This window comes from Strix aluco, chromosome 4 (genome assembly GCF_031877795.1).
Source record: "Strix aluco isolate bStrAlu1 chromosome 4, bStrAlu1.hap1, whole genome shotgun sequence".
Lineage (NCBI taxonomy): Eukaryota > Metazoa > Chordata > Aves > Strigiformes > Strigidae > Strix > Strix aluco.
In genome coordinates this window covers 6,578,715-6,605,480 of record NC_133934.1, presented here as the reverse complement: position 1 = coordinate 6,605,480, position 26,766 = coordinate 6,578,715, and the positions used below count along the sequence as shown (strand labels likewise).

Here is a 26,766-nt window from a genome sequence, read left to right as displayed (position 1 = left end):
CTTGCGGCAAGTTGAAGTTGACAGGAGTGACCGGAGATTTGGCTTGCTCTGAGAAACCCACCTCCCAAGCCTTGGGGTCCCTGGGATGACCAAAGGGGGAATGGAGTCAGTCGAAGTGTTCACGTCTGAAGGCAAAGGCAGGGGCTTGAAAGCCCAGAAGGAATTCTTGCCTGGGGATGTCATCTTTGCGGAGCCAGCCTATGCAGCCGTGGTTTTTGATAGGTAAGAGAAAAGCACTTGTAAAACACGGACCAAAAGTAATCTTGATGCAGAATTTCATCTATCTGGGTGGGTAAAAGTTTGAAAGCATCTGGACAACATCAGATGGGAAGGGAAGTCAGAAGTCAGAAGCACTTCTGTAATGGCACATTCACAGCTTACAGTGAATGTGCTTCCCAGGGCTCAGATCAGCTTTCTTACTTTTAATATGTGCAATCTGTTTTCGAGGATGTGATCTTGCAGGGTGCTCGGTGCCATCAGCTTTTACCAAATGCGGTGATACTTGTGTGTATTCAAGTGCCTCACAAAACTGGTCCCATGTTATGCTCTGGTGAACTGCCAGGAGTTAGTGTGATTCAGGTACAGCAATCTCAGACTGTATAATGTGTGATAAAAGTGGGTTACGTTGTGCTCTGCTCATGTGTACCACCTCCCAGCCGTACACGCAGCTTCATGGCCCACTGCCTTCAAACTAGAAGGTAGTGGGGATCTGCGAGTGATATTGTTTCTGTTAAAGTGATTTTATATTTATAGCCAGCCAGGTTAACTGGAGACAAGTTTCCGTTTTTGCTCTTGCACGAGACTGGTTTTAAATTTTTGTTCACAATGATGTAGCCACAAACTGAATTCTGGTGCAAACACATTTTTCCTTTCTGCTGCTTGTTTCAAGGATGAACAACATTCGATCAACCTGTGCTGCCAGTGTGGCTGGTAGGTGCCCACTTCTGCCCTTCGGATCAGTGGAAGATTCACTTAAATACCCTGAAAGCTAAAAGACACAAAGAACCAATTTCTATGTTAATCTCCCATGGGATAAATCTAGAATAAAGTCTCAGACATGAATGGAATTTGTTCAGCATTATAATGCACTGAGAACAGAATTTGGCCCGAACTTTTAAACCAAGGAACTAGATGTTGGCTGAGGGTTTCATTTGGGCTTAGGAAATTTGTGAGCATTCTTCAAGGGCATCATGGTGAGTCCCCAAGACTGAATTTTTTGCCCCAAACTGCCAGTGACTTTAGTGAATATCCTGCACACTGAATGGGGTGAGTGATTCTGCCTAGCTGAGCTTTTCCTGATTGAATCAGCTCTGCTAACGAAGACTGGGGCACAAGCAGAGCTCATGCTGCTGTTTTAATCCTGGTCATCTTGTAGCTGAAGCTGATTCATGCTACTGTGTGATCTGGCAATAGCAGAGAATTGGGGATTAAATGGACAGAGCAGGAAATAAGGTTTTTTTGTGTCTGTCGTTCACTTTTTCCTTGCCCTTATACTGTCAGTGGGTGAACATGTTTATGAATCTTTACAATAGCAGCAGTGACACTTTTTAGTTTTTATTATGTCATTGCAAAAGCTCACATTAAAATGTCCTTTTTTATTTTAAAATGTTAAGTTCTTGAATTCTTAACCCTGAGCTCAATTACAGTAGTTAGTGACAAAACCATCTCTCCTTGATGTGCCCTTTTAGCTCTTGTACTTCAGTTTCACTTGTGTCACTAGCTGGAATCTTGCTGTGATACTGTGTTTGCTTCGGAAGTGCCTATGGACAATTATTTCTCCCATATGCCTTATTAAAAATACTGATCATCTTTTAAACTATTGAAATCATGTTGCCTTTTCATTGCTGATTGAGAATTTTTTTCTTCTATGTGAAATGTTGTGAGCATCATGCTTAGAGTAGAGCCGCCCGTGCTGAAGAGCTACAACTTTGCTGCATTTTCAAATGTCACTTGTGTAATGTGAGATAAGGGGAGAACCTATCACCACATCGGCTCTTAGGCTGCAGACTGTGTCTTAGGCTTAGGTTTCCGACAAAAAACCTTGGATGGGGGGAGATGTGCTTCCCTCCCTCCCCAGGCTGGGTTTTTTTAGCTCCCAGTGGACAGATCTGAGCAGCAAGGGGGTAGGGTAAACACATCCCTTCTCTGCGACTGCAGAGGATGGGGATGGCTTCAGTCATTCTTACCTCTCTGTTTCTTCTTCGTGCTGCTGCGCAATAACGGACTCTTACCCTCCCAGGGCACATCTCATTCCAAAGCACTTCATATACATCAGTGGTGAAATGCATTCCCAAACTCTCCGAAGCAGGCAGTGCCAACTAAACGCTTGCTGATTAGTGCTCGGCAGGGAGTATCCTGGGCCTGAGATATAATGGAAACATGCATTTTTCTTGTGAAAACTGCTCTGATGTTTTTGACACACACACAGGGCTTTGGTTTTGAAGGTACCTTCTACCGCTATCCCCGGGTATTAAATTGCATATAGCCCCCATTGAACTGATTGCTATCAAGGAAGGGTAGCCTGGATCCTTGAAGGACCTGCAAGAATAAATCCACACTAGGCCACAGTGGATGTTTTGCCCTGAAAGAACTGCTGTTGCATCTGCATGGATAAAGAATCCAATAAAGAGGCATGTGTTTTTCCATGCCCACGAACAAGCATTTATAGGTCCTAAAACTGGTGTTGAGTCTACACTATTAAAAAGGATCTTGCCCTGCATTGGGAAACCCAAAAGTCCAGACTCCATCATCCTGATTCCACTGAGCATCTTCATCTCTTGCTGAAAGCAATGTATATGAGTACTATGGAAAGGGGATTCCAGTGTTGGTGATTGGTAGGTTTAATTTTTCAGCTCGGGTCCTACCAATTAGGTGATCAGATTCTCCACAGAGCTCTCTGCTTTCTCTGTGTATAAAGGCCACCATGGAAGCACAAGAGTGCAGAGTACTTGGAAAAGTTGGTCTGTACTTGGAAAAGTTGGTCTGTACTTTGCAGTCCTTTGAGGAGCTTAGTTCTTTGGGAAGTCTGGTCCCAGTGTGGGTGCTGAGTCCCTGAAATCCTGCCCCTGATTTTGCTGTTGAGACCAACTTCTGTATGGATGTCCATTTCAGATTTCTTTTTCAGAGCAGCTCTTCAGAGACACAACGCAGTTTTCTTGGTGTGGCCATACTACAGGATGGAAAGCAGCTTGTGTGTGTGCCTGGGCACAAAGCTGTCATGAGGTGGGAAGTCTTACTATTCAGAAATCAGCTGATCATCCTTTGACCTGGTGAAGGATATATTTATGAAATGAAAAATTTTCATTACCTGCTATAGGTGTTTAACTTCAGGTGTCTAAGTGAGAAACCCCTCCACAGGACTGTTGCAGAGCAGAAACCTATCTTTCGTACTCGGAGAGACTATTGGCAGAACAAACCTCTTTGCCCTGACTGCACAGGGATCTAGGGAGTCTGACAGCTAATTTTGGCACCTGGTGTTAGGTGCTCACAGCAGAAAGTGTGGGGACCCTTTGGGCTTAAATGATGCAAAGGCCCGATACACTGATGTGAGAAATTGCAGAAGCAATTTTGACCTGAGACTGTCAACCACCTGCAGTGTATGAATGTCTGTCTTTTAGTAGGAGGCTGAGTTTGAGGAGCTGTTGAGAAATTTATTTTGCTAGGAAAAGGAGAAGTGTTTTCTTTGACAAAACTCTATAATCAGCCATAATACTCTGAGCAAATAGGACCCATCAATTTAACTGAACCAACAACCTACAGAGTGGTGTGATGGCTTGTCCAGCAATATGCTTTGGGATTCTGCTTGCAAATTAAGACACCCCAAACTAAGGTCTGTTATAAGTGTGTGCATAGAGCTAAGGGCAGGATTGAGTTGTCATAGGTGTTTAGTGTCATTTGAGATGCCTCAGGGTGTCTGAGACATCTTTTTAAGGTTGACAGGTACAAAACAGGATTTATGTGAATCAGGCCTCCTCTCAGGCCAGATGGGTGTCCCGGCAGAGCCTAAAATAACACGAGGCTCCTATGTCCAGACAAGTGAATCCAGTCCTAAGTGCCCGTTATAATCAATGGAGCACTATAATGTGCAGCAAACTCAGATACCTACCTTTGAGCTGGATGGCTTCCCAGACCCCACTGAATGGAATCTATACTTGGACACTGAGGGTACAGATGAGCACATCTGGGTGTCTAAATCTGCAGACTGCATCCCACCCTGGTAGCCCCTGAAGGTCACAGGGACCCCAAAGGTCCCTAAAGGTCTCTGAAGTCATCAAGGCTGGTGAGGGCTTGTACTCTTCAACACAATGATGGTCATTTGAGCAGCAGTTTCTTACCCAGTGCCAGAGACCTTTAGTCCAGAAGTACATAAAACTCAAAAGTGAAGCTAGAGAAGGTTCCTATAGACATCAGCCAGCTCATAGTTTCTTAGATTTTAAGGCCAGGATATGACTCACAGGGCTAACCCTGCTCATTGCAGGGGGTTGGACTAGATGACCTTTAAAGGTCCCTTCCAACTCAAACCATTGTATGATTTTATGATTCTGTAACCTTTTACTTGACACAGTGGTTACCTGGCATTGACTCCTGCATCAAGCCCATTACATCTACTTGAACTAGAGCAGGCTGGTTAGGGAGACAGTGAATACTGATTGAAAGGGAGTGCAGATCTCAGTGTGATCTCTGGTATTTTGCTGTTTGGATAAAGTGCAGACACACTCTCTGATCTGTGTTTGAATCAACCTTGCCGTTCTCAGCTGAAATAACACTCATAAAACACCACTGTTAAGCCCACTTTGCCCTAAAATAGATGCAGAAGGTTGTAAATATACCTTCTCAAGGAATCTGCCTTTGCTGGGGACATTTTTCAATTTGCAAGCCCCTGTGCATTGCCCGTTGGCATGACCTCTTACTGAAGCTTACTCTAGTGCTCTGCTTACGTGCTGGGGTTTAATCCTTCCCTCCTTCTTTACTTTCTCTTTGAAGAGCCCAGGACTCCTTTCCTCACAGCCACCTTCATGACGATGGCATTTCCACTGCCTGGGCTCAATGTACAGTATGTGACCTTCTCCTCTGGCCTGTCAGTTGGCTCTCAAGCCTGAAAGAGTTTGCATTTCCTATGGGCATGGAGATGCCTGATATATCTCTGTCAACCTACAGGCCAGTCAGTCTCACCTCTGTGCCCAGTAAGATCATGGAGCTGATCCTCCTGGAAAGTATGCTAAGGCATGTGGAAAATAGGGAGGGAGGTGATTGGTTGCAGCCAACATGGCTTCACTAAGGGCAAATTGTGCCTGACAAATTTGGTGGCCTTCTACAATGGGTTACAGCGTTGGTGGATAAGGGAAGAGCAACTGATGTCATCTACCTGGACCTTGTTTTCCCAGATTAGTGAATGAGATGCTGGGGTGCTGGATGGGAAATGGTTGGCAAATGTTTGGGTTATGCATGTGTCAGAGATGAGGTTAATATATTTCCTATGGCAGTGCTTAGCCCTTTGTCCTGGCAGGTCCAACAGATCTTAATCTGTCTGAATCCAATCCAAGCAGTCACAAGAGCTATTTGCTTCTTCTGCTTTCACCAAGAGCTGTGCTTGCAGGAGCCATGGTTTAGTTGACAGTGCTCTGTCACCTCTTGCATTTATTGACTGGCACATTGAGTCATTGCTTTTGTGACTGTAGCTACGTCCAGGATTAGTAGTAGTTGTGCGTCTCATCTATGTAACATCAGAGCTCATGAGCCCCTGAGAGTTCAGCTCAGTTGATGCTTGGATGAGAGGCCAAGGAAACCTGAGACTCCCAAGAAAGTAATTTATTGAGTCAGTCAGTGGCACCTGCCCTCCAAGTAAGTCCTAAATCCCTGACCTGGCAAGGCTTGGACAGGCTGGAGAAATCACTGTGCTAATGAAGATCTTGCTTTTGGACAGGGTAAAAAAAAGAAATTCTCACTATGTGTGGAAGATGGCAGTGAATGAATGGCTGGAGATCACCCCAGGGGCCATGGTGTACATAGACACAGCAGAAAGCGGTTGTATTGTCCCCATGTTAAAGCAAGGGGAGCGGATCTCTGAGTCTGTAAGGGTTCAAACCTTCAGGGCTCCTGGGCAGGTGCCAAATGTCTCCCCAGAAACCTTCAGTGCTGCCTGGCCAGGAAGCATCCTGACCACGTGGGCATGGGCTGCTCTCTCTACAGGGAGAGGAAGCTCCATCTGGGCCACCTGGAGCCATTTTGGGTTGTGATAAACACTTTCTAGGCCAGACAGAGAAAGCTTTATAGATCAGTGATTTCCACAGGCTGAGAGACTTGGGTTTAACCTCAGGCTGCTCCTGTCTTTGGGGGACCTTAACCATTGCAGAGGGGATGTCAGGGGAGACTGTGGATTGCTGCAAGCCTTTGGTGTCCTTGGTGTTGTCTACCTCAGGACAGATGATATCAGAGCCTGCCATAAGGTCCAGTCCTGGGGCCAAGGGAGAGCCCCACTTTGCCATCCCTGTTTGGGGCACCCGGCTCTGAGTGCCCCTGGGACAGCAAGGGGTTTGCATGGCGGCCTGGAGGCACCTGGGGGTCCTGGGCAGGGTCAGGTGGTGCTGAAGCAACATTTGTTGAAGATTAAGGCAATAGATCTCAAATACCTGTGCCTCCTGATTTTTTTCTGCACCAAGTTGAGCCCAAGCCTCTACAGTCCTGGTAATGCACACTTACCAATAAATCCAATTTTCTTTTAAACCCTCTCTGAGCAGGGAGGATCCCACGAGGATTTTGTGAGACATGTGGTATTTCTTATACCCACCAGTTTGATTACCTATGAGTAATCGTGTCTGCAGTTTCAATACCACATAAAGTGTTCCTTCACCTCCTTGGGAAATCTTGTACAACTTCTTTTTGTGCATTTCTGCATCTTCTAAAAATGAGGGATTTCTGGGGCTGGCAGTAAGTTCCACCAGCTAGGTTTGCTTTGGAAACTCTGGACACCTTATGCAATAAACAGCAAAATGTAAAGCCAGCATTTCAGTATTTTTCTGTTCTCGGAGGGTGAACTGGGGGGAGACAAGCCTCCCTTTGAGGACTTGGGTTTTGCTGCACCATATTCCCCTCTAACCTGTCACTCCTCTTTACAGGGGAACTTCTTGAGCTGCCTTTTCTCTTTCTGACTGCTCTCAAAGCACACAGGCAGCAGGAGGGACCCCCATTCCCTGCATGAGATACCTCCCGTGCTTCCCAGCACAATATACCCACGCGGGTTTTATCAGCTCTCTGGCTCTCCTTTGCCTTACAAGGAGTGTAATCTCTCTTGCACCTCTCTACCCCCCTGACTTGACAGCTGACAGAGCACAGCCTCGCATTTCTCACCAGCTCCCAGCTCGTTCATTTGACTTAATAGAGCTGGCTGCATCCCCCTTCCTGGACACATGCTCCCCCCTGCCCCATCCCGGGTGCTTACCTTGCGTCAGACTCCCTCCAGCACTGCTTACTGTCATCTTCCAAACCTCATTTTCACACACAGTTTTGTCTACTGCAGGTTGTCCTGCTTTAAGTCAATGGTCCTCTGCTTTAAATCAATGGTCTTCTGCTTTAAATCAATGGCCCTCTTAATCCTGCAAGAGCCGAGGCACAGGGTGGATTGTGTCAGCATCTCACACAATACTGCCAGAGGAATGAAAGTGCATTTTAAATGTACTGTGATAGATATAAATGTGCATATGTATGTTTATATATATCTATATAGTGGAGAGGCAGGACAGTTTTGGGGCTGGGAAGTCTGGGGCTGTGGGTCTGATTCCTGCCTGTGGCACATCCTCCTCATGTGATCATCAATAATTTTTTTATTTCCTTGTTCCTCAGTTTCTCCAGTATGGGCTGTGTGTGATGATAATGTTCCCTTGGTAATGAAGCCTCTGTGGTCACTGAGTGTTTTGCAATGAGGAGAACCTCTGTCCTGGGACCAGCAGTGTCTAAGTGATGGGAATTTAAATTCTCTTATACTGTCCAGCCTGGCTGGAGGCAGAGATGAAGTGGGCAGTTGCCTGGAGAATCAGGCAGCTGGGGACATCAAATAAGGGAGGGAAAATCTTTTAGCATCAAGGGGAAAGTCCCAAAGTTGTCTGGGCAGGAGACCAAATTGTCTCCCTCTCCTTCCCATCGAAGGAACAAGCAGCTGGACATGTGAGACAGGCACATAGGGGAGGTCTCGTCTTGGTCTGGGACCCTGCACACTCCCAGAGGGAGGATGTCAGGTTAGACTTCTTCATCAGTATCCTCTAATATACTCCCCTGCCCAGCCCTTGGTTATAGTTACATACATACAATTGTAGGACACTTCTTGGAAATCCTGTTTTGAACCCCCCAAAGAAGAAACCTGCTCCTTTTGAAAGGTGTTTCTCAGTTATCCTGTGACCATGTACCTCACAGTAACGTCAGCTAGTTAAACTGCAGAGCCAGAAGCAGGAATAGCCAGTGAACAGAACTTATTGCTGCTGGCACCAGAGAAAGACAAGTCAGGCTTTTGGATTTGGAGGAGAAATCTGCAGGAAGGCTTTAAGTGGCCTGAAGAGCACAGTGCTAAAGCTGACGATGAACTAAACAGGGAGGACTTCACGCCCTGAGCACATCTGCACATCAGGCACTGTGCTCATTATTTGAATGTTTAACAACACTCCCACTGGCAGCATATTCTGCGCCACTGACCAGCACTAAATTGTTGACATTCTCAGCTCAGCAAAGTACCAGCCTTGTGAAGATGAAAGATCCCCAGGATTTATTAATAAAATCTTACAGTGGTAATAAATGCAAGTACTTGGCATTACAGCCAGCCCACCCCATGTCCTACCCCAGCTCCTGTGAGCTCTTGAGAGTTCATCTTTCCTCTGTCTTCAGCTGTTTGGTGTTTCTTGTCCATCCCTGAGCAGCTGAAAATCCACTTGTCCCTTGGCAGTCATGCCTGGGGATTTACTGAGCAGCCATGCCTGGCCTGGTCCCTCAGACCTTTACTAGTCCATGCTGAGCATCTATCTGGAGTCATTTAGACCAAGAGAACCCCAAACCCACCCAACCTGGGGCTTATGTGCTGCTGTCTCCTGATGGTGGACAGCCAGGAGACATGTGGCACAACCGAAGGAAGAAGGAGAAGACATAAAACACTCTATGGTGAGATCTACCTTGGAGGAGGCTGTTCTGTTGGCTTCCAACACAATGCCACAATTGTCAAGTGCAACACCTCCTGTACAGCTACACCTTTGGCCTGGTGATACAAAGAAGTTTTATTCCATGGAAACATATCTTGGTTTCAAGCAGCACAAACCCAGGATTTCCCTATGCAACCACTTTGATCTATCAGTCTTCTTCATTGTGATACACCTCTGGTCTGCTCACTAGCAGAGCATTTCTGATGTGTATTTTTATCCCCACAGTGTCCTGTGCCTAAGGAAAGCTCAGGAGAGCAGTCAGGACTGCTCAGGGCCATGCTCCTGTTTGGTGCCTCTTGTGCAATGTTCTCCTAAGTCTCTTGGGCATGGTGGTGGCCACTGCTCCATTTTGTGACCTGGTCCATGTGGGGCCCAGGAATAGTGCTTGGGGTGCGGAGGGTTCACTTCAACCAAATTCGGAGGCTTTGCAGACAGGTGAAGCTCTCAGGCTGGCTCTTTGTCTTCACATTCTTTGTGCTCGCCTGAGCCACAGACTCACTAAGCATCTGCTTTCTGCTCAGCAAATGGGTGGCTGATGCTTCAGCATGGGCCAGACAGAATATGAAAACAGACTGAAAATCCTCTTAACAGCGGCGGTGCTGAGGAAGAGCAGATGAGTTGCAGACAAAGAGGGCTGAGAGCTGGGGAATGCTTTATTGCTGTCCTCCGTTAAACAAAATATTTGTCTCTTTGATGTAGCCAAACAGAAAAGCAACAGCACTGGGCAAGCACTCAAGGATTAAGCTGGGTGGGATGCTTCTTAATCCTCCCAAAAAATCTTGAAGCGTCAGCCCTTAGTTGCTCTGGGGACGCCAGGGATGCAAAGCTGGCAGGACCCTCGCTGGGTGGAGCTGGCCCTTCACTGAGGTACCAGCCAACGGGTCCTTCTGTCTTTCCAGCCTGACGCACGTCATCTGTCACACATGCTTCAAACGGCAGGAGAGGCTCCACCGCTGCGGCCAGTGCAAGTTTGCCTACTACTGCGACCGGACCTGCCAGAGAGCGGCTTGGCTGAACCACAAAAATGAGTGCTCTGCCATCAAGAAGCACGGCAAGGCACCCACCGAAAACATCAGGTGAGAGTTGGCCCCAGGGGCTGAGCCAGTAGCCTGGGGCAGTGGGAGAGGACAGGGCGTCCCTCCGGAGGGTGGTGAGGAAGAGCCAGGTGGCCTGATCTGAGCAGGGTACATGTGGGAGATGGTTTGGGAAAGGCCAGGAGTATCCCTGAGCTGAGAGGTTGGGGACCTGGAGGAGCATCTGGGGTGTGAGGGGGTTGTGCCTCTGCATTTCTTTTGATGCTGGGCCCCAAAAACTCTACTGCAGCTGAACATGGTGAGGTGAGGCAAACCTGCCTGGAGTGGTTTAGGAGGTGTGGGAAAGTAGGGAGTAGGTAGAAAAGTGCAAGAGGAGATGGACTGTCCCCAAGTTTGTCTACAGGATACATTGATTTGTATTCACATCTTGGCTCTATCATAAGAAAATGAGAGGAATCCTCAAGGAAATGAGAGCTGTCATGGAAGGCTGGGGACCTGGTGCTCTGTAGCACTTTTGCAGATGAGAGCATAGATGCTGGGGCAAAACCCTATATCTCCATTTCCTTCAAAAGCCCCCGGATGGTGACCAGCCATCAGCCATCCGGTGCTGAGCCTGTTTCAGTCTGTGTGTCTGCACACAATTTTCCACCCATGAAATTAATTTCAGTGGTCCTTTGGTCCCTCTCCTTGCACTGGATGGCAGTGGTGCTAATGCCCGGGGCTCTCTCCTGTCCTGTCCAGGCTGGCTGCCCGCATCATGTGGAAGATAGAAAGGGAAGGCAGCGGGCTGTCAGAGGGCTGCCTGGTCTCCATCGATGACCTGCAGAACCACGTGGACAGCTTTAGTGAGGAGGAGAAGAAGGAGCTCCGTGCCGACATTGAGAGCTTCCTCGAGTTTTGGCCACCCCAGAGCCAGCAGTTCGGCATGCAGTACATCTCCCACATATTTGGAGTGGTACGTTGGAGGGGTGGGGTTGCAAACAGGGGGCTGATTTTAATGCCAGCTTCCTGGAGAAAGTCTCCAACCAGCCTGTGTTGAGGATGCCCAAGTTCATCCCTCTCTTGCCCTTAAGAGGCCATAGCGGTTGGGATAGCCAAGACTGACATTAGCTGCAGGCAGTTTGAATACTGCCCATTCCCCATCTTCATCACTTCTGCACTGACACTGGCACTTCATAACACATCTTCCTAACCTTCAGAACAGCATCACATCTTCATCACTTCTGCACTGACACTAGGAAACTGAGGCACGGCAAGGGCAAGGTCTGAGACATTTTATCTGTCTAAACATGCAGGCAAGTGGCTTGCTCAACCATAGGTGCTGCATTGTCATCACAAGTCCCACTGGGCATCTCTCTGCACCTGGGAGAGCCGAGAAAATCTATTTAAATATAGTTTTAGTAAATATACTTAGAATATATTTGAATATAGCAGATCTGGTTTAGTATATACATTAATGTCTATTATATATTGTGTGCATTGGATTTTTACATGTGCATTATAAATATATATATATAAAATAAAAATAGGTAAAATATACTAAATAGGTTTAATAATATCCATTACTAACTTGTTAACTATGAATTTCTGTTCTCAGTGTAGCAGAGAGGGAAATTCTCAGAAGCCAGTTCAGGCTGAGCTGCTCTGCCCCCATCCCTGGCACAGGTTGGTGTATCCTGGGCTGCACTATCCCCTCAGCTAGCAGCACCGCCCAAGGGGCCAGGGTGAGCTGAGCTGAGACACACGCTCTGCTCGCACCTATGCCCATGGCTGGTGTGGCGGAGGAGTTGGCTTTGCCAGCCCTGACACAGGGAGGGGACACAGCATCCTTTGGTACCCACCCCGCAAACAACATTCAGTCCACTGGGCGCAGGGAGAACTATGTGCCAGTGACTGACATAACTGGTCCATGCAGAAATAAAGAAGTACAGATAAAGTACAGAATCAGTTAAGAAAGGAAATAAAACTATTAACAGAGTAAAATAATTAGCAGCCTAGTTAGTTATTTCATTTGGTATATCCTATCGCATTTTCTCTTTGCAAATACTTCCTGTGTTTACGTTTGCAGCTGAAAACTATTCTGTTCATATGTGATAATAACGTACCGTATAGAAAAGTATAATAATTTATTCTTGGCCTATATGTCACCCAGAAGTAGCCATTCTGAAAATTGTCTGGGGCTCATAACAAACAGTAGTAATTGGTTTTTATAATCTCTATGGGCCACCCAGCAAACATGACCAGGTTGAATGCAGCTCTCAAGGTTAATTTCTAACTGATACCTGTTTTAATAAGCGTGAACTTTGCTTTTTGCCGATGCTCTGCTTGAATTGCCTCAAATTCATTTACCTGTGACCTTTTTCTGAATTATTTGCAGGAAGTGAATATAAGGAAACCAATGCATGGTCAAACCAAATCTATCTTAGACATCCAAAATGGATATTAACAGCAAATACTCTGCAGCATTTACTCAGCTCTGCTCTGAGTTGGTCCATCTGCATAAGTCCTGCATTGCTTCTCGTCTGATGTTTTATCCCAACTAAAGATCTTGTTTCTACAACTACCTTCTGCCATGATCTTGTAGGCACTCCTTCCTCCTTAAAGTTTGGAGATGGGATGCTGGAGATGTACCTCTTCTAAAGCATCAGCAGGAATTGAGAAATCCTGAATGTAGCTGAGTTCAGATTTTTCTCCTTTAATGCTTATTCTTGCCTATGTTTTGGGACTAGATCAACTGCAACGGCTTTACCCTCAGTGACCAACGAGGACTGCAGGCTGTTGGTGTGGGAATCTTCCCCAATCTCTGCCAAGCCAACCATGACTGCTGGCCCAACTGTACCGTCATCTTCAACAACGGCAAGTGAGTGGATTTCTTTCCTCAGGTGCAGCGGGGATGCATCCTAAGGGGCACCTCAGCAGACTCTGCTAACCCCACAGTGTCAGATCCCTGCCCCAAAAATCTATTCATTCTTGTTTCCTTCTCTAGCTCAGAAAAAAAAAAATCAGGATTTTCTTTCTAAAGAGGAACTGTTTTCTCTCTCATTATTTTATTTTAAAAGTTATTGTCTGATGCAATAAACAAATACACAAGGTTTGACCCCAGATCCAGTGAACCAGCAAAGAATTTTTCCCTGGTTTCTGTGAGTTTTGAAACCAGACTGAAAATAGGTATTTAAAGTACTAAATAGCTGCCTACTAGATCACCCCTTATATCGAGACTTTATTTATGAGTAGTTAAGGAACAATTATGGTTAATAATTTATTAAATATTATTTATTAAAGATTATACCGAGTCCACAGTCCAAGAGTTTCTCATAACCAAAGCTTGCAATCAGCTGTGTATCACTATCTGCTGATGTCTTTATAACAATTCATAACACAACCCTCATCTTTGTGAGAGTGTATCATCTCTGTTAATCACTGATTAACTCTTTAGCAATGGGATCTTAATGACAGTTGTGACTGTTATCTGCAAACCCAGTCACTTGCGAGTGCAGGATGCCCCAAACTGCTGGGCATTCCCCATTCCCACCCAAGTCCTGTCAGAAAACTTCTGCGAGACATGTGAGATGGAAAAAGATTAAGTGGGAAATACAAGAACATTTCAACAGAGCTGGGAGTGGAGGCTGCTGCTCTCAGTGCTCGGGGCAGCCTGCGGGAGGGGTGCTCTGCCCTTCCCAGCCTCCAGGCCATAACAGGTATAAACTGCTGCTGATTCAGCAAGTTGCATCATGTGAAGACATCATCTGTGGGAAACTGCTTGCCAAAAACTGCACAGCCACAGTATTTCATCTAATTTTTCCGCTCAGATTTTACAAATTCCCATGTTCACCAAATTTTAGTCCTCTTAAATTAACCCCCCCGCCTCTGTTCTTTAACTAACACATTGCTTGTGCGCTCCAGTTATCACTGCTGTTTTTACCTGATAAAACTGTACCAGCATTTATAAAGCAGCTGATAAATGAGCAAAGAGAAAACAAAACTGCATTGGTATGATTACCTTGATGGGAAATAGTGTCTGATCCAGTCAGATTGGAGTCTGTGCTCTGATACCTAATTGCCCTGGATCAGATCCATAGTGGGATGATGGAGAACCTCTCCAGCCAGCCTGGGAAGTGGAGGAGGTAACTAGCAGTGATAGCAACCCTGAAGTCTGAGTTTCTGGGTGGTAAGTAGAGGAGTGGTATTTTGTTTGCCTGGCAGCTTGTCGAAGCTCCCACATATATCCTGTTACTGACTTTAAACTTGACCATCTGCTTATTGGCTGGGTAAATTACGAAGGTTTCTTGTCTTTCTATGGAAACCTGATGATAAGCCCCTGTTGTGGAAACTGAGCTCTCTATCAGTGCTCAAGGCACAATACCAGACTTGAGGACCCACTAAACTCATCACACAGAGCATAGTCCTTGTTGCTGATATCCCAGTCTAATTTCCATTTCAAGCTGTGTGGTAGAGAGCATGATGACTGATGAGACATTTCTGTGCAGGAGAACTAGCCCCCTTGTGCCTGCCAAAGGTCAGAAGCGGGTTTTGCACACCCCCTGGCTGAGACCACTCCTAAAATCACAGTGCCAGGGCAGTTCTCCATGGCCCAGTGATAGGCAGTTCAGTTATGGCAGCTGCGTAGCAAAAGCAAAGCTCTCATGCAGTGAAACATGAGCCAGGCACAGGGAGCCCCCTTGTCTCCCGTTAGGACGATGACCTGATGCCCTACACCGTGTACCCATTTATTTTTTTTGTTGTACTTGTACCTGTGTAAACTGTAGATGTTTGTTTTGTCTTTCAGTCATGAGGCTGTAAGGTCAATGTTCCACACACAGATGAGGTGGGTCGGTCTTGAAAGCATCATCCTCCCTCCTTGCCCTGTACCCCTCATGCCCCGTGTTTAATGGAAAAGCTTCAAACAGCCCAAGGGGCTCCCTCTGTTTGTAGAAAATTTCACTTTCCCTGTTTTCTGAACTTCTCCCCCATGTAAAGCCCCACTAAACCCAAACTTTACTTAACTCTGCATTTTGTAGTAAATTAAAACGATAGTGGTGATGGTAATACTGTGACTGTCTCCCCCACGGCAAATTCCCTCTCTGCCTTCCCACCCTCTCCCTTGGCTTCCTCCCTGTCAGTATTTCCCCTCTCCACTTCTCATTTCTCCTCCCCTGACTACAGCAAGAGCATGAAAGTCAGAACAAGGTCTTGCTAATCTTGTGCAGCCCAAAATAAAACCTTGCGTATTAGGAGATGAGAAATGATTGCATTACTGACATACTAAATAGTCCACGTTTCTTCTGCAACAAACGGTGTCCGTTGAATGCGTTAACTACAGTAGCAACACTGTGAGATGTAGGTTTCATCCTTTTTTATTGTAATACATGATTAATGTTTTACCTTTTAATGATGCCACTGTTACCTGGTCCAAACTAAAGAAATCACAAAAATATATGCAAAAAAAATATATGCTTAGCTTACTGCACTTGGTGTATTATAGTTGGTCCTGTTAAAGGGACACTGTTGTCTTTAAACTTTATTTTCTAGCAAACACGCAATTTCCTCAAATAAGACAGGAAATACTTTTGAAGTGCTCTTCTTCACCATTGATGCTTACTTGGTGCATTATAGATAGGACCATAAAAAGGGGCAAATAATTAGATTCTGATTAGAGGATTAGAGTTGCTATTTTGGGGCAATTTGAGTTTTGAACTATCAGGCATTTGCTGTGCCTGCATCTTTCAAGGTCCTTGGTGCTTGGGGCAGACACTGGGGAAAGAGCATGGGACAAGCTCAGTGGGGTGCTCTCGGCTGAGAGTGTCTCTTTAACTATAGCATTTAAAATATGCCATGTGTTTCCAGGCTTATCCCAAATGCTATAAATCCCCTCCACACAAGGGATGGCTGCTTAAAATATACTTATGGTGCTTAGGCTATCAGGGGCATCATAAAAGTCAGAGGCTTGATTTTGCTTCTCTGGTTGCATGACTCACTTTAACGAGGATCCTGTTAAGTGTGAACAGGAATGTTTATATCTGTAAACCTTTCTGATGGGAATTGCTCTTTTTCATGCACTTTCTCCCGGAGTAGCAGGTCGCACCTTTCTCTGGCTGGCATTTTCCTGTGGTTGCGACATAACTAATAGCTGCCCTTCGTGATGATGGCATGTTTAGTGAAAAATTTTGTATGAAATATGCTGTTGATATGATCTAACACCCAGAGGAGGTCAAGACCAGTCTCAGAGAGTAGTTTTCACAGCAGCTTTAGCACAGTTCAAAGGCTCAGAGCTACGCCCTTAGGGCTGGCAGTTTGTGACGGGAATTACAAGGGAATTACAATCCCTTTGCAGAAATATGATCACACAGAAAAAGTCATGTCCTCCGCAGAAGACTTTATTTTTAATGCACCTGGTGAGACCTTTGGGTCCTATGCCACCTATGCCTTTGGTGACACCTTCACTGGGTCCCATCTAAAGCCACTCATGTTCAGGTGGGAGCCAGCAGATCCCCCCCAAGTCCACCTTGTAGCAGGCATGTACATCAGATGTGCTGTTCAGCTCGGCAGGAGGACGATCAAGGCACGCTGCCCACGGTGAGGGAGTCCCAGGACTGACGCGCCACACAGTAGTGTGACGATAGGGTGGGAGCTCAGACCATGGGAATGGTCATTTTGATAACCAGTAAGTATGCCTGCCTGCAAAAATGTGTTTAACCAACTAACCGGTCTGAGCAGAGAGCCTAAGGTCACCAGTCTCAAGTGCAGTGAATTATTTCTAATCATGGGTAGAGTCACTAGTAGATGGGGGAATAGATGGGTATAGAAGAACCACCTCGCAGTTGGTATTTGATGGAGTTTTTTCCCACTCTGGCCAAATTCTTCATCCAGTTGTGCCTGTCCAGTCCCTGCAACTGAGAGATGGCCCAGAGTAACTGGGAGATTAAGTGTGTAGAGTGAAACAGCAAGAGTTTTGAGTGTCCACGTTAAGACCTTTTGCAGGGAAAGACATGAGAGGAAGGCAGGTGCAAAGGTCTGGCTTTCCAAAAGCCTGTCATCAAGGGCTTGCTGTGGATTTTGGTTTAGTAACAGAGACTGGCAATTGAATTGTGGTTTATATTAGCAATAGGCATCAGATCAAACGAGCTATTAAAAAATAGACTATTTCCAGAGAATTGTTGCTAAGCCTTTATGTAGAGATGCATGAATGGGATGACGACATCTCTTACCCAGTACCAAGAGGGAATTTGTCTTAACTTTTTGGAGTGAAAATGATACTGAAAGCAGCACAGCTTGGGATCTGGGAGTCTAGCCAGGGATGTGCGGGGAACATGCGAAGCAGTACTTAAAAAAAGACCCAAAGTCCAAACTCAGCATTTTGTAAAGCTTGTTGGGTATTTCTGATCTCAGGGTTTTCTTCTGGTGAGATCTCCTGCAACATAATAAAAGCTTATGTCTAGGTTCAGTGCCCATCCGGATAAAGTAATCGAGCCATAATCTGTTTCTAGCTCGGACCCTTATGTATCCCTGCCAGGGACTTGCAGAGGGGAAGGAAAAACAGGTGTGACCATTTTTTACTCTGTATTCAGTTAACCAGACTGCTGCCCATCTCTGCATTGCCTTCCTGAAGTACCTTAGGGCAAAGGCTCACCTCTGCAAGGCGGGGGCAGGTCGCAGGATTTGTCCCTGATGGCTCTATGGCTTCACCTTTGCTTCTGCTGCTTCTCTAAGTCCACATCTTGTCTCCTTTGCACTCAGGATCGAACTGCGGGCACTGAGCAAGATTTCTCCAGGGGATGAGCTGACTGTTTCCTACGTGGATTTCCTCAATGTGAGCGAGGAACGGCGGAAGCAGCTGAAGAAGCAGTATTACTTCGACTGCACCTGTGAGCACTGCAAGAAACAGATCAAGGACGACCTGATGCTGGCAGCGAAGGCGGGGGAAAGCAAGGTATGGTTTGTCCTGCTGTGTCTGAACCCAGAAGCGGCTACGTCTCCTCCACCAAGACATCTGTGTGTCTCTGTGACTGTGGTTCCTCAGCCCAGGCACACTCTTGATAGGAACAGAGTCAGATTTTGGCAGAAGCCTGCCTAGTGCCAATGTAAAAAATGAGAACGGAACTGAACATTGGTTGAGCACACCACCAATTCAAGCCCACCATGCAAGGCCAGTTTAATCCCTATTATGCAACATAAGTGCAGTTTTTAATTTTAAAAAACCCACAGATGTTGCCTTTAACTTTAACCTAAAAGTCCATCAACAGGCAGAATGCTAAAATATGGAAAAATTAGGTCTAGAGATGAGAAAAATGCTGGCATTTAGATTGCGGATTTTTTTGAGGAACTGAAAGGGAATCAAAGTTTTGAACAGCAGAAAGGAAAATGTGTTGCAGGTGGTTCCTGGTGACAGGACTAACCAGCACTGCTGAGGCTGTATGGTTTGTAAAATGTGTTCCATCACACTGGCTCCAGGAAGGTGGGAATCCTAAACTTCCAGTCCCTGACTTGTCTGTCACAGGGAGTTTGTACCATCGCTTGACATTTGTGCACGGTTGCTGTGAGCAGACTGACTGTGAAGAAGTAACATGTTTAACTGTTCATTTTTAAGTAATCTATGGGGTTTTTTGAGGTCTCACATGTCATCCAGTGGAGGGTGTAAGGCTGTGTCTTTCAGTCGACAGTGGGATGTGATGCTTGGTCAGCAGCTTCAGTTTATGAGCATGCTGGTAGCTCTAAGAGTTTCTTTTTGGTTCTTCTGCCCAAGGATATAATTGCTCATATTTTTGTCCTCTGTGGCAGTGTTCGCTTAGGGGGTTTCTATAAGGGAAGGCAAAGCAAGGCAGGGCAATTTAATGTATTATCAAGTCATTGATCTGCACTATTGAGCAGTCATGTAATGAATCAGACAGTACAGCTCAGGGGATGATGTGGGGCAGGACCAAACAGCAAAGGTGAGATGAGGAACTGTAACCTCAGACTAGGGCTGCCACCAGGAGAGGAGAGCGAGCTGTACCTTCCTGGGAAGGAGTATAAAACCCTCAGCCTCCAGCTCAACAGTTACCAGAAAGCCAAGCTCAGTCCTATGACTATTCTTTCATATAGGTGGCAGTCAGGAAAAGTCAGATATTGCAGAGTATAAGTCTCCTTGAGAAAGGTTTGGAGAAACGGGATCAGGCTGATATCAGGGAGCTCCCATGGGAGACAGGACATAGGACTAGAGGAAACCTTTGCTTTATGGGTGAAGTTCTCCTCTAGTGCAAAAGACCCTGCTATATAATCCTGTTACTAATTATCCAGCTTCATTTTAAAGCTAATCCTGACTACTGAAACTCCTCTAATGTAAAGCTGTCCCAGAGCTCAGTCCTCTGATGCAGAAGCATTTTTATCTGACTTTCTGTAGAAGTATTTTCAAACACCTCCTCCAGTGAATCGCATAAAAAAATCTCGGCTCTCATTCAACATCTGCTATCAAGCCTTGACCGAGCAGTGAGGTGCACCATCCCCTTTTCATGAGCATTAGAGGTGCTCTGCAGTACGCAGTGGGAAGACATACACTTTTGGGTGAATGTTCTCCACAATCTGAAGTGCTTGTGTAGAAAAAGCTTGTAACTATGCAAGCTGCATGATTTCAGCTATTAAAAATACAGTCCATCCACAGACAATAAGTATCCAGACTGACCTCACCCGCAGAGCACGTCTGCTTGCTGCTGGCTGTATTGCATTTTCTGAATTCAGGCTCACTTGCCTGAGAGCAGCAACGCTCACAGCTGCATGGAAAAAACGCTATGAATATATGCAAGATTGACAGCTTACATCCTCAACAGCCGCTCTGACCTCCAGTCCTTCACCCCTTCCAAATAGTAGCAAAGTTCCCATTGTTTATAATGGCAACAGACTTAGGGTCTAGTAAATGCAAGAGAGGATTTTTATTAGACAAAGCCACTGTGGAAGTGCTGTTTAAAGTGTCTATTCTGGGAGTCTTTACTCAGACAGCATAGCGACGTGATTTGCACTGATGTTAACATTGCCTTTGAATGTGCTCTACTCACTAGGAAACCCTGTGTGCCGCTCAAGCAGCTGCCAAAATCTGATTAGCTATGATAGCTTCAGTCTAATAATATAGAATAATAAATCACTACACATACATATGTATCCATAAATAGATGGGGTATATGGCTCTGCAAAGCTACTGGTTTTCCTTCCATACTCATTTTTAAAGAGCTTTTCCCAACTAGCTGAATTTCACTGGTTCCTCAAAAATCTGATTGACCAGATGTGGGAAAAAGACAATGGGACCGTCCTATGGTCCTGACTCCAAATCTTTGTGTTCTTCATTGCAAAGTTGAGTCTTTGCTTGTGATCTGCACCCAGAAGTCCTTCCTGGCTGCTGGGCACATGCCTGTGCTCTGGCTCTAGTGCATGTCTCCAGACCAGGCTTTTTCTGCAAGCTCCTGGAGTCACGTGATTGTGGGCTGATTTCAGATTTCCCATTTATGAAAAGGAAGGTCACAATAGCTAGAATAGTTTGAAAATGCAAATTTGAAAGGCTCAGATAAGTGGAGAATGAATGATGGTGCTGGATATCATAATGTTATATTTCAGCATTAAATGAAGGAAGAGGAAGCAGCTAATTATGAGCTGGTTGGTGTTTTGCCAGGTATGCCTAGATGTGCATCATGTCTTAGAATCATAGAATCAATCAGAATTGTCTTCAAACACATGGTGAAATCCAAACTTCTTTGAGGTGTGTGGGAAAACACATTTCACCCTCTGGACACAGCTGAAATCTGAGGTCAACCATCTTATGGTGTTTGGACCCGATGACAGCATTTCTAAGAGTGGGTAAAATTTAGTGATCTTTCTTATCCTTAGTCCACCCATCTCTCATTCAGGAGTCTCGTTTCTCTCAAGCAGCTGCACTATGAGCACCTGATACACACCAACTGGTGGCTTTCACAGCCAATTTGGCGTCTCGTGAGACCTCCCATTGCAGGGTCAATTCTGTCCCTTTTCCAGAGGAGAGAACTGGGGGGAAGAGTCAAGGAACCCAGTTATGCATGCCAGATGTAAAAGGGCCACTATCCTGATGAGCAACACTCTTGCTGAAGTCAGCAGGAGCTTCACCTCTCAACTGGGTAGCGGGACCATTTCAGCCCAGTCTTGGGCAGCACTGAGAGGCACGGTGGGATATACAGCCAGTGGTAGGAAGGTAGCGGGTGATGTGGGAAGCATCCCGCTGAGCTGATTTGGGTTCCCAGACTGTGGAACAAGCATCCCTTCAACCAGGGTATTTCAGCATGTGTCAGGCAGTGCATTTTCTTCACTGGTTTTCCTAATGTTGTCCCCAGCCCTCTGCAGAGACGGTGAAGGAGGTCATCCAGTTCTCCAAGGACACGCTGGAGAAGATCAACAAGGCCCGCATGGAGGGACTTTACCACGAAGTGAGTCCTGGTACTTTTGCTCCCTTGCTGTATACGCACTGCCAGGGAAAGCAGGTCTTGTCCCTCTCTACGTCAATGATTTAAGGATGAAACAAACCCCCATTGCTGTAATCTGAATATCCCCATGTGCTTCCTGCCCTCTTGGCAGCTCAAATTATGAAAGCTGACACTGGTTTCTGCCCTCTGTAAAGCACAACTGCGTCTGAGACAACATCCTGGACTGATTTCTTTCATAGTGATGATACAAGGAGATTCAGGTGACTTCTAGCACTTCCAGTTGACACAGGTGTTGAACCAGGGGCCTCCTGGGTGAAAAACATGAGTTACAGGGTCAGTGTAAGGAGTCAGCTCTGCCAAGTAACCTCATAAAAAGGATAGTGATTCTGGGAGAGGGACAGGACAGTCTGGAGACTTACCACATTAAGCTGTGGGCTGTGTTTGCCTGTGCTGTTTTCCTCTTCACCTCCTGGCCTCCTACTTGTTGCTCATTTGTCGGGTGCTGAGGATGGGTGTGTGGTGTGGGAAACCTATGTCCCACCTGAAGCACAGGCCACATGGGCAAAAGATCTCAAGTAATTTTTTCCTTTCTCCCTCTTTTGCTGACCCGGGAAATATTTAATTGTTCTCTTCAGAGTGTAACAGCTTTAGGAAAACACTCCAGGTTGAGCAACAGCCTCAGGCTTTGAACTTACTTTGGGAAAAGGCTGAAGCCCCCCAGAGCAAAAATCTGGACATTGGGTCAGGGCTAGGTGCAGATGTGACCCAGCTGAGCAGACAGGCACGGGACAGTGCAGCTCCATGTCTCCATTAAGAGCATTCATGGCATCAAGTGCTTGTAGGAGGTTGGGTGGATGGCGTTGGGGCGTAAGAGTCCTGTAGGCACTTGGTATCTGAAAACCTCCTGGGGTCTTTCTTCTCCTGAATAGTAGACATCACTTTTTCCTCACCAGTTTTCTGAATGTAACCCTGGGAGAGAAAGCTTTGAGCACCAATCATTTTGCTAGGCTGATGTTTCTCAACAAATCAAAGCATATCCTATGTTCCCCAACCTTCACAGAGGCTGACTTGATCTCTAAGACTGGTATGGACCATGCAACCCCCAGGGCTTTGGTGTGGCAGCTTTGGGGCCAAAGGTGTTCTGACTTGCCCTTCCTCTCCTTGCTTCCTCCGGGTGCAGGTCGTGAAGCTGTGCCGCGAGTGCCTGAAGAAACAGGAGCCTGTGCTGGGGGATACAAATATCTACCTCCTGAGGATCCTCAGCATCGCCTCCGAGGTGCTCTCCTACCTCCAGATGTTTGAGGAAGCAGCTGACTATGCCAAGAGGATGGTGGATGGCTACCTGTATGTCTGTGCCCTATTTTGGACAGCTCTCTGTGGTTATGCAATGTTAGGCAGTGCATTATAGGAATAATTTTCTTAGTCTGCTCCCATCAGGGCAGTGGTGCTGGTGTTCAGATTAGGACCTGATTGTATCACTAGACAAAGAGAGACCGCTTCTTAAATGCACAAGCGTTCCCAAACATCTTGATTTACTAAATTTTGACTGGTAAATGGTTTGGGTACATCTTTCATTAGCCTTTTCTTTTTGTCTCAGAAGCATCTCAGGACTGCCCTGGTAGAAAGACAGAGAGCCTGGGTACAGGACAGAGAGGCTGTCACTGCAGGAGGTGGTCTGCTCCCCTGCATCCTGCAGGAAGGAGAGGTTACAGAGAAAAGAGAAATGGTGTTAAATGGCTGTCACTCAAGATATCCCTTTGCTCTTGAATAATACATGGATTTTTGTCTTGGCTAATTAGTATAGACAAGTTCTGTGGTCAAAGCCCAGTGAGAATAAAGAAATTCAGGCTTAGTTCACATAGTTCCAGGGCAAATCTGTACATCAGTAAAAATGATGTATTTTATTACAACTGAGGTTTTACTACAGGACTGTTGAGTATTAAATAGCAAAAAAAATAAAGTAATGGAAACCATAGAGAAGAGAGAAAAGCCCATTTTGTCATCTCATTCACCCTCCTGCTGAGAGCCTTTCATACCCATTACTTGTCTTTTTGGTCAGTTCTACCCCAAAAGACCTGTGATATTTTGTTCTTTTTTGAGGGGTAACAGAGTCCCCTCCCTGTCTTGCAGGCCTGACAAACCACTTCATGTCCCAGCCCTGGTACTGAGCTAATTGAAGGACACAGAGGAAATTTCTTCCCCTCCCTGTTTCTCAGTTTTTCAGTCCAGAGTGAGGACTGCAGTAATTTCCTTCCTTGCTTTAAGACCTCAGGTACTGACCGTAGGGGAGTGATCTGACAGTCCCTGGAGGCAGGGACGCATCTCCAGGGGGTGAGATGAACATTTCTGGAGTTTCGAGAACCACCTATTTCTCTCCCCACTTTGAATGGAAAGCTGGTGGGTGTTGCATTCTCAGTTTAGGCACTGCATTAAGCGTTAAGTTAGTGCCATCTGGGCTGTAGGGTCAGATCTGGGTTTTGTTTGTGCCAAAATAATGTGGAATGACAGAGCTTGGCGTGCTCCAACCCAGGTGTCCAACTTTTCCCTTTCGCAGGTTGCTCATCCTCTTTCACAACAGCTCATGTCCTCGTATAACTCATGTCCTCATGTAACTTTCTAAGCAGGGCTGCACATTTCAGTGTCACTGAATGCAATAGGCTCTTCACTTGAGCAAACAGTCTGTTCTTTGGCAAATGTATCATGTCACTGACAAACATTTGTGAACCCAGATCTTTCCTGAACTAAAATTACTCAATGTTTTTCCAGGAAAATATACCATCCCAACAATGCACAGTTGGGGATGGCCGTGATGCGGGCAGGAGTGACTCACTGGCATGCAGGTCTCATTGAAGCTGGACATGGCTTGATCTGTAAAGCCTATGCCATTCTCCTGATAACCCATGGACCTTCCCACCCTATTACTAAAGACCTGGAGGTAGGTGTCATCTTCTGTGTTGTCTCTGCTGTCCGTCTGGGCAAAATTATGTTCAAGTGGTGGAAACAACTCGTGTAAGAGCTGAGAGTTGTATCAAGTACTGACTGCTTCTTACTAGTGCTGTGGTTTTCTCTAGATTATGTTACAGTCTGCTGAGAAGTGCATGCGCCTTCCTATGGGAAATTTTCATCCCTGAAAAATAGCTTTTATCCTGCACCAGGAGATACATTAAAAATAGCTGCTGAGCCCCAAAGAATCTTCTCTGAAAGTGCTATGCCCAAGGACAGAGCCTCCCATTCTTCAAACAGCCTGATTTTGCTGCTCTTGGATGGATGGCATTACAACCTGACTATATCAAATTATGTATCATTGATGTTCCAAATTTACCAACTGATTTTCTTTATCAGTGTTCATTCTTCTTTATTTACCATTCCCCAGTCCTTCTAAGCTGTAGTGCATTTTTTTCCTCAAATGACTGATAGGTCTATGTCCTAGCTTAGGGTCAAGAGCTGCAGATCCCAGGGAATTACATGCGCTCACTTATGATGAACCATTTACAATTGTAGAGGGGGATCTGTAATTTCTTTAGCCTCTAACTCACCTGATGTGACCTGTTGGCTTTACAGCATTCTCCTTTATTAGCCAAAAAAATTACATGATACCAACTGAAATCCTTTATTGATGTCTTAGTCCCTGTTATAGCAGAGCTATAACTTTTATTAGTGCCATTTTATATCATCAGAAAAATGAGTATCTAGTACCTAAAGCCAACCTGTCTGTTGACTGTTTCCCTATATATAGCAGAGGGCTAGACCCCACCTCCATTTCTGTATTTCCCTTCCCACTTACTTTAGGAGGAAAATAGTGGATATATAGCGCATGCTTGTGTCTGTGCTCCTAAACCAAGGGTTGAATAAACTCACAGACAGGTGTAAAAAGATTTCCTAAAATCCCTTCTGAGCCTCTGCTATAATGCAGCACTAGGAGCGACTCTGCTCATGGTGAATCCTGGGATGCAAGGGGTGCAATTATGATGTGGTCAAAGAGGGACTGACCATCCTCCTCCTCTGCTGCCTCCTCCCACAGGAGGTGACCCCCACCCCGGTGATGGGTCACACCAGGGGTCAGGCCCAGGGTGTGGATGGGAAGCACACTCCTCTGTAGCTCTGCATTGTCTCTAGGTCCTGCATCAGGTTTGGGAGCGTGAGGCTTCCCAGCAGCCTGTGGAAGAGCTGGGTGGAGGAAGGGCTGATGCCTTCTTCACCCTCACAGTACATAGGCAACCAGGTCTGAGAAAGTAACTGGATATCTGTGTCCAGTCAGCTTTGGTCCTGCTGCTGGGACACCTAGAGTAAGGTGCATCAGTCATTACATGGCCTAGGACATCCCTGAAGGATGGTCCCCATTTTTAGACAGTGTGTCATTCACTTGCTTCAAGATCCCCTGTGTCACAGGTTTTGTAACGTGTTGTGTCCCTCAGGTCATGCGTGTCCAGACGGAGATGGAGCTGCGCATGTTCCAGCAGAATGAGTTCATGTATTACAAGATGAGGGAAGCTGCCCTCAAAAACCAAAAGATTCAAGTCATGCCTGAACCCAGCAATGACACCTCACCAAGCCTCTTCCACAAGAAGGAATAAATCCCAGGCTTGGCACAAATGCATGCCTGTGGGATAACATCACCTGTGGCACCTCCAAACATTGGGAATGAGATACAGGAATGTGATATATCCACAAGGATTGTTTCCAGTGGCATCAGTCTGAGAGCATGGACCTGCTGGGGGGAAGTCCTGAGAAATCTTCTGAGGGCTCAAAGCAGAAGAGATCCTGGCAGAAGCAACATCTTTTTTCTACCACTAGCATTAAAAATTGAACCAAAAAAACCTGTTATAAAATTATTTACATTCTTACTGGAAACCTATTTCTCTCTACCCAAGTCCCGATCCTGAAGTCCTTGGTTAAATTTTAATTGATCCTTTCCAAAGTGGGTTTTTTCCCATCACTTCCTTGTGATGACATCATTTCTTTCCAGTGATGTTCATGGGTGGTTGATCAAGGGATGGTAAAAGTGGGAAGCCGGTTCCAATAAGTGTTATGTATGCCTGTGGGCATTGAGTGCAAACTGAGTAAGAGCCACAGATGGTGTTTTGTGTAAAGTGGTGTTTTTCTGATGAAAAACTGCTGAAAAATGATTCTGCATCTGAC

At 45.8% G+C, this 26,766-nt stretch overlaps 1 protein-coding gene across 2 annotated transcripts; it reads left to right on the top strand.

Annotated features, from left to right (window-relative positions):
• On the top strand, positions 1-26,561 carry SMYD1 (SET and MYND domain containing 1). 2 transcript variants are annotated; one of them, XM_074821338.1, is made up of 10 exons: positions 1-222; positions 10,079-10,255; positions 10,955-11,168; positions 12,943-13,073; positions 15,000-15,038; positions 17,948-18,140; positions 21,538-21,630; positions 22,808-22,971; positions 24,394-24,562; positions 26,043-26,561. In XM_074821338.1, the coding sequence occupies exons 1-10, from the start codon at positions 86-88 to the stop codon at positions 26,199-26,201; spliced, it is 1,476 nt and encodes a 491-aa protein (XP_074677439.1). In that variant the 5' UTR covers positions 1-85; the 3' UTR covers positions 26,202-26,561. The 2 variants fall into 2 exon arrangements, with proteins under 2 accessions (XP_074677439.1, XP_074677440.1); XM_074821339.1 differs by lacking the exon at positions 15,000-15,038.
• The last annotated feature ends 205 nt before the right edge of the window (positions 26,562-26,766 follow it).

Bases quoted from the DNA above. Each gene is read 5' to 3' on its own strand.
- SMYD1 (XM_074821338.1), top strand. From the start codon at position 86: ATGACCAAAGGGGGAATGGAGTCAGTCGAAGTGTTCACGTCTGAAGGC. The intron at 223-10,078 runs GTAAGAGAAAAG...CTGTCTTTCCAG, and splicing joins GCAGCCGTGGTTTTTGATAG to CCTGACGCACGTCATCTGTC. The intron at 15,039-17,947 runs GTGGGTCGGTCT...CTTTGCACTCAG, and splicing joins ATGTTCCACACACAGATGAG to GATCGAACTGCGGGCACTGA.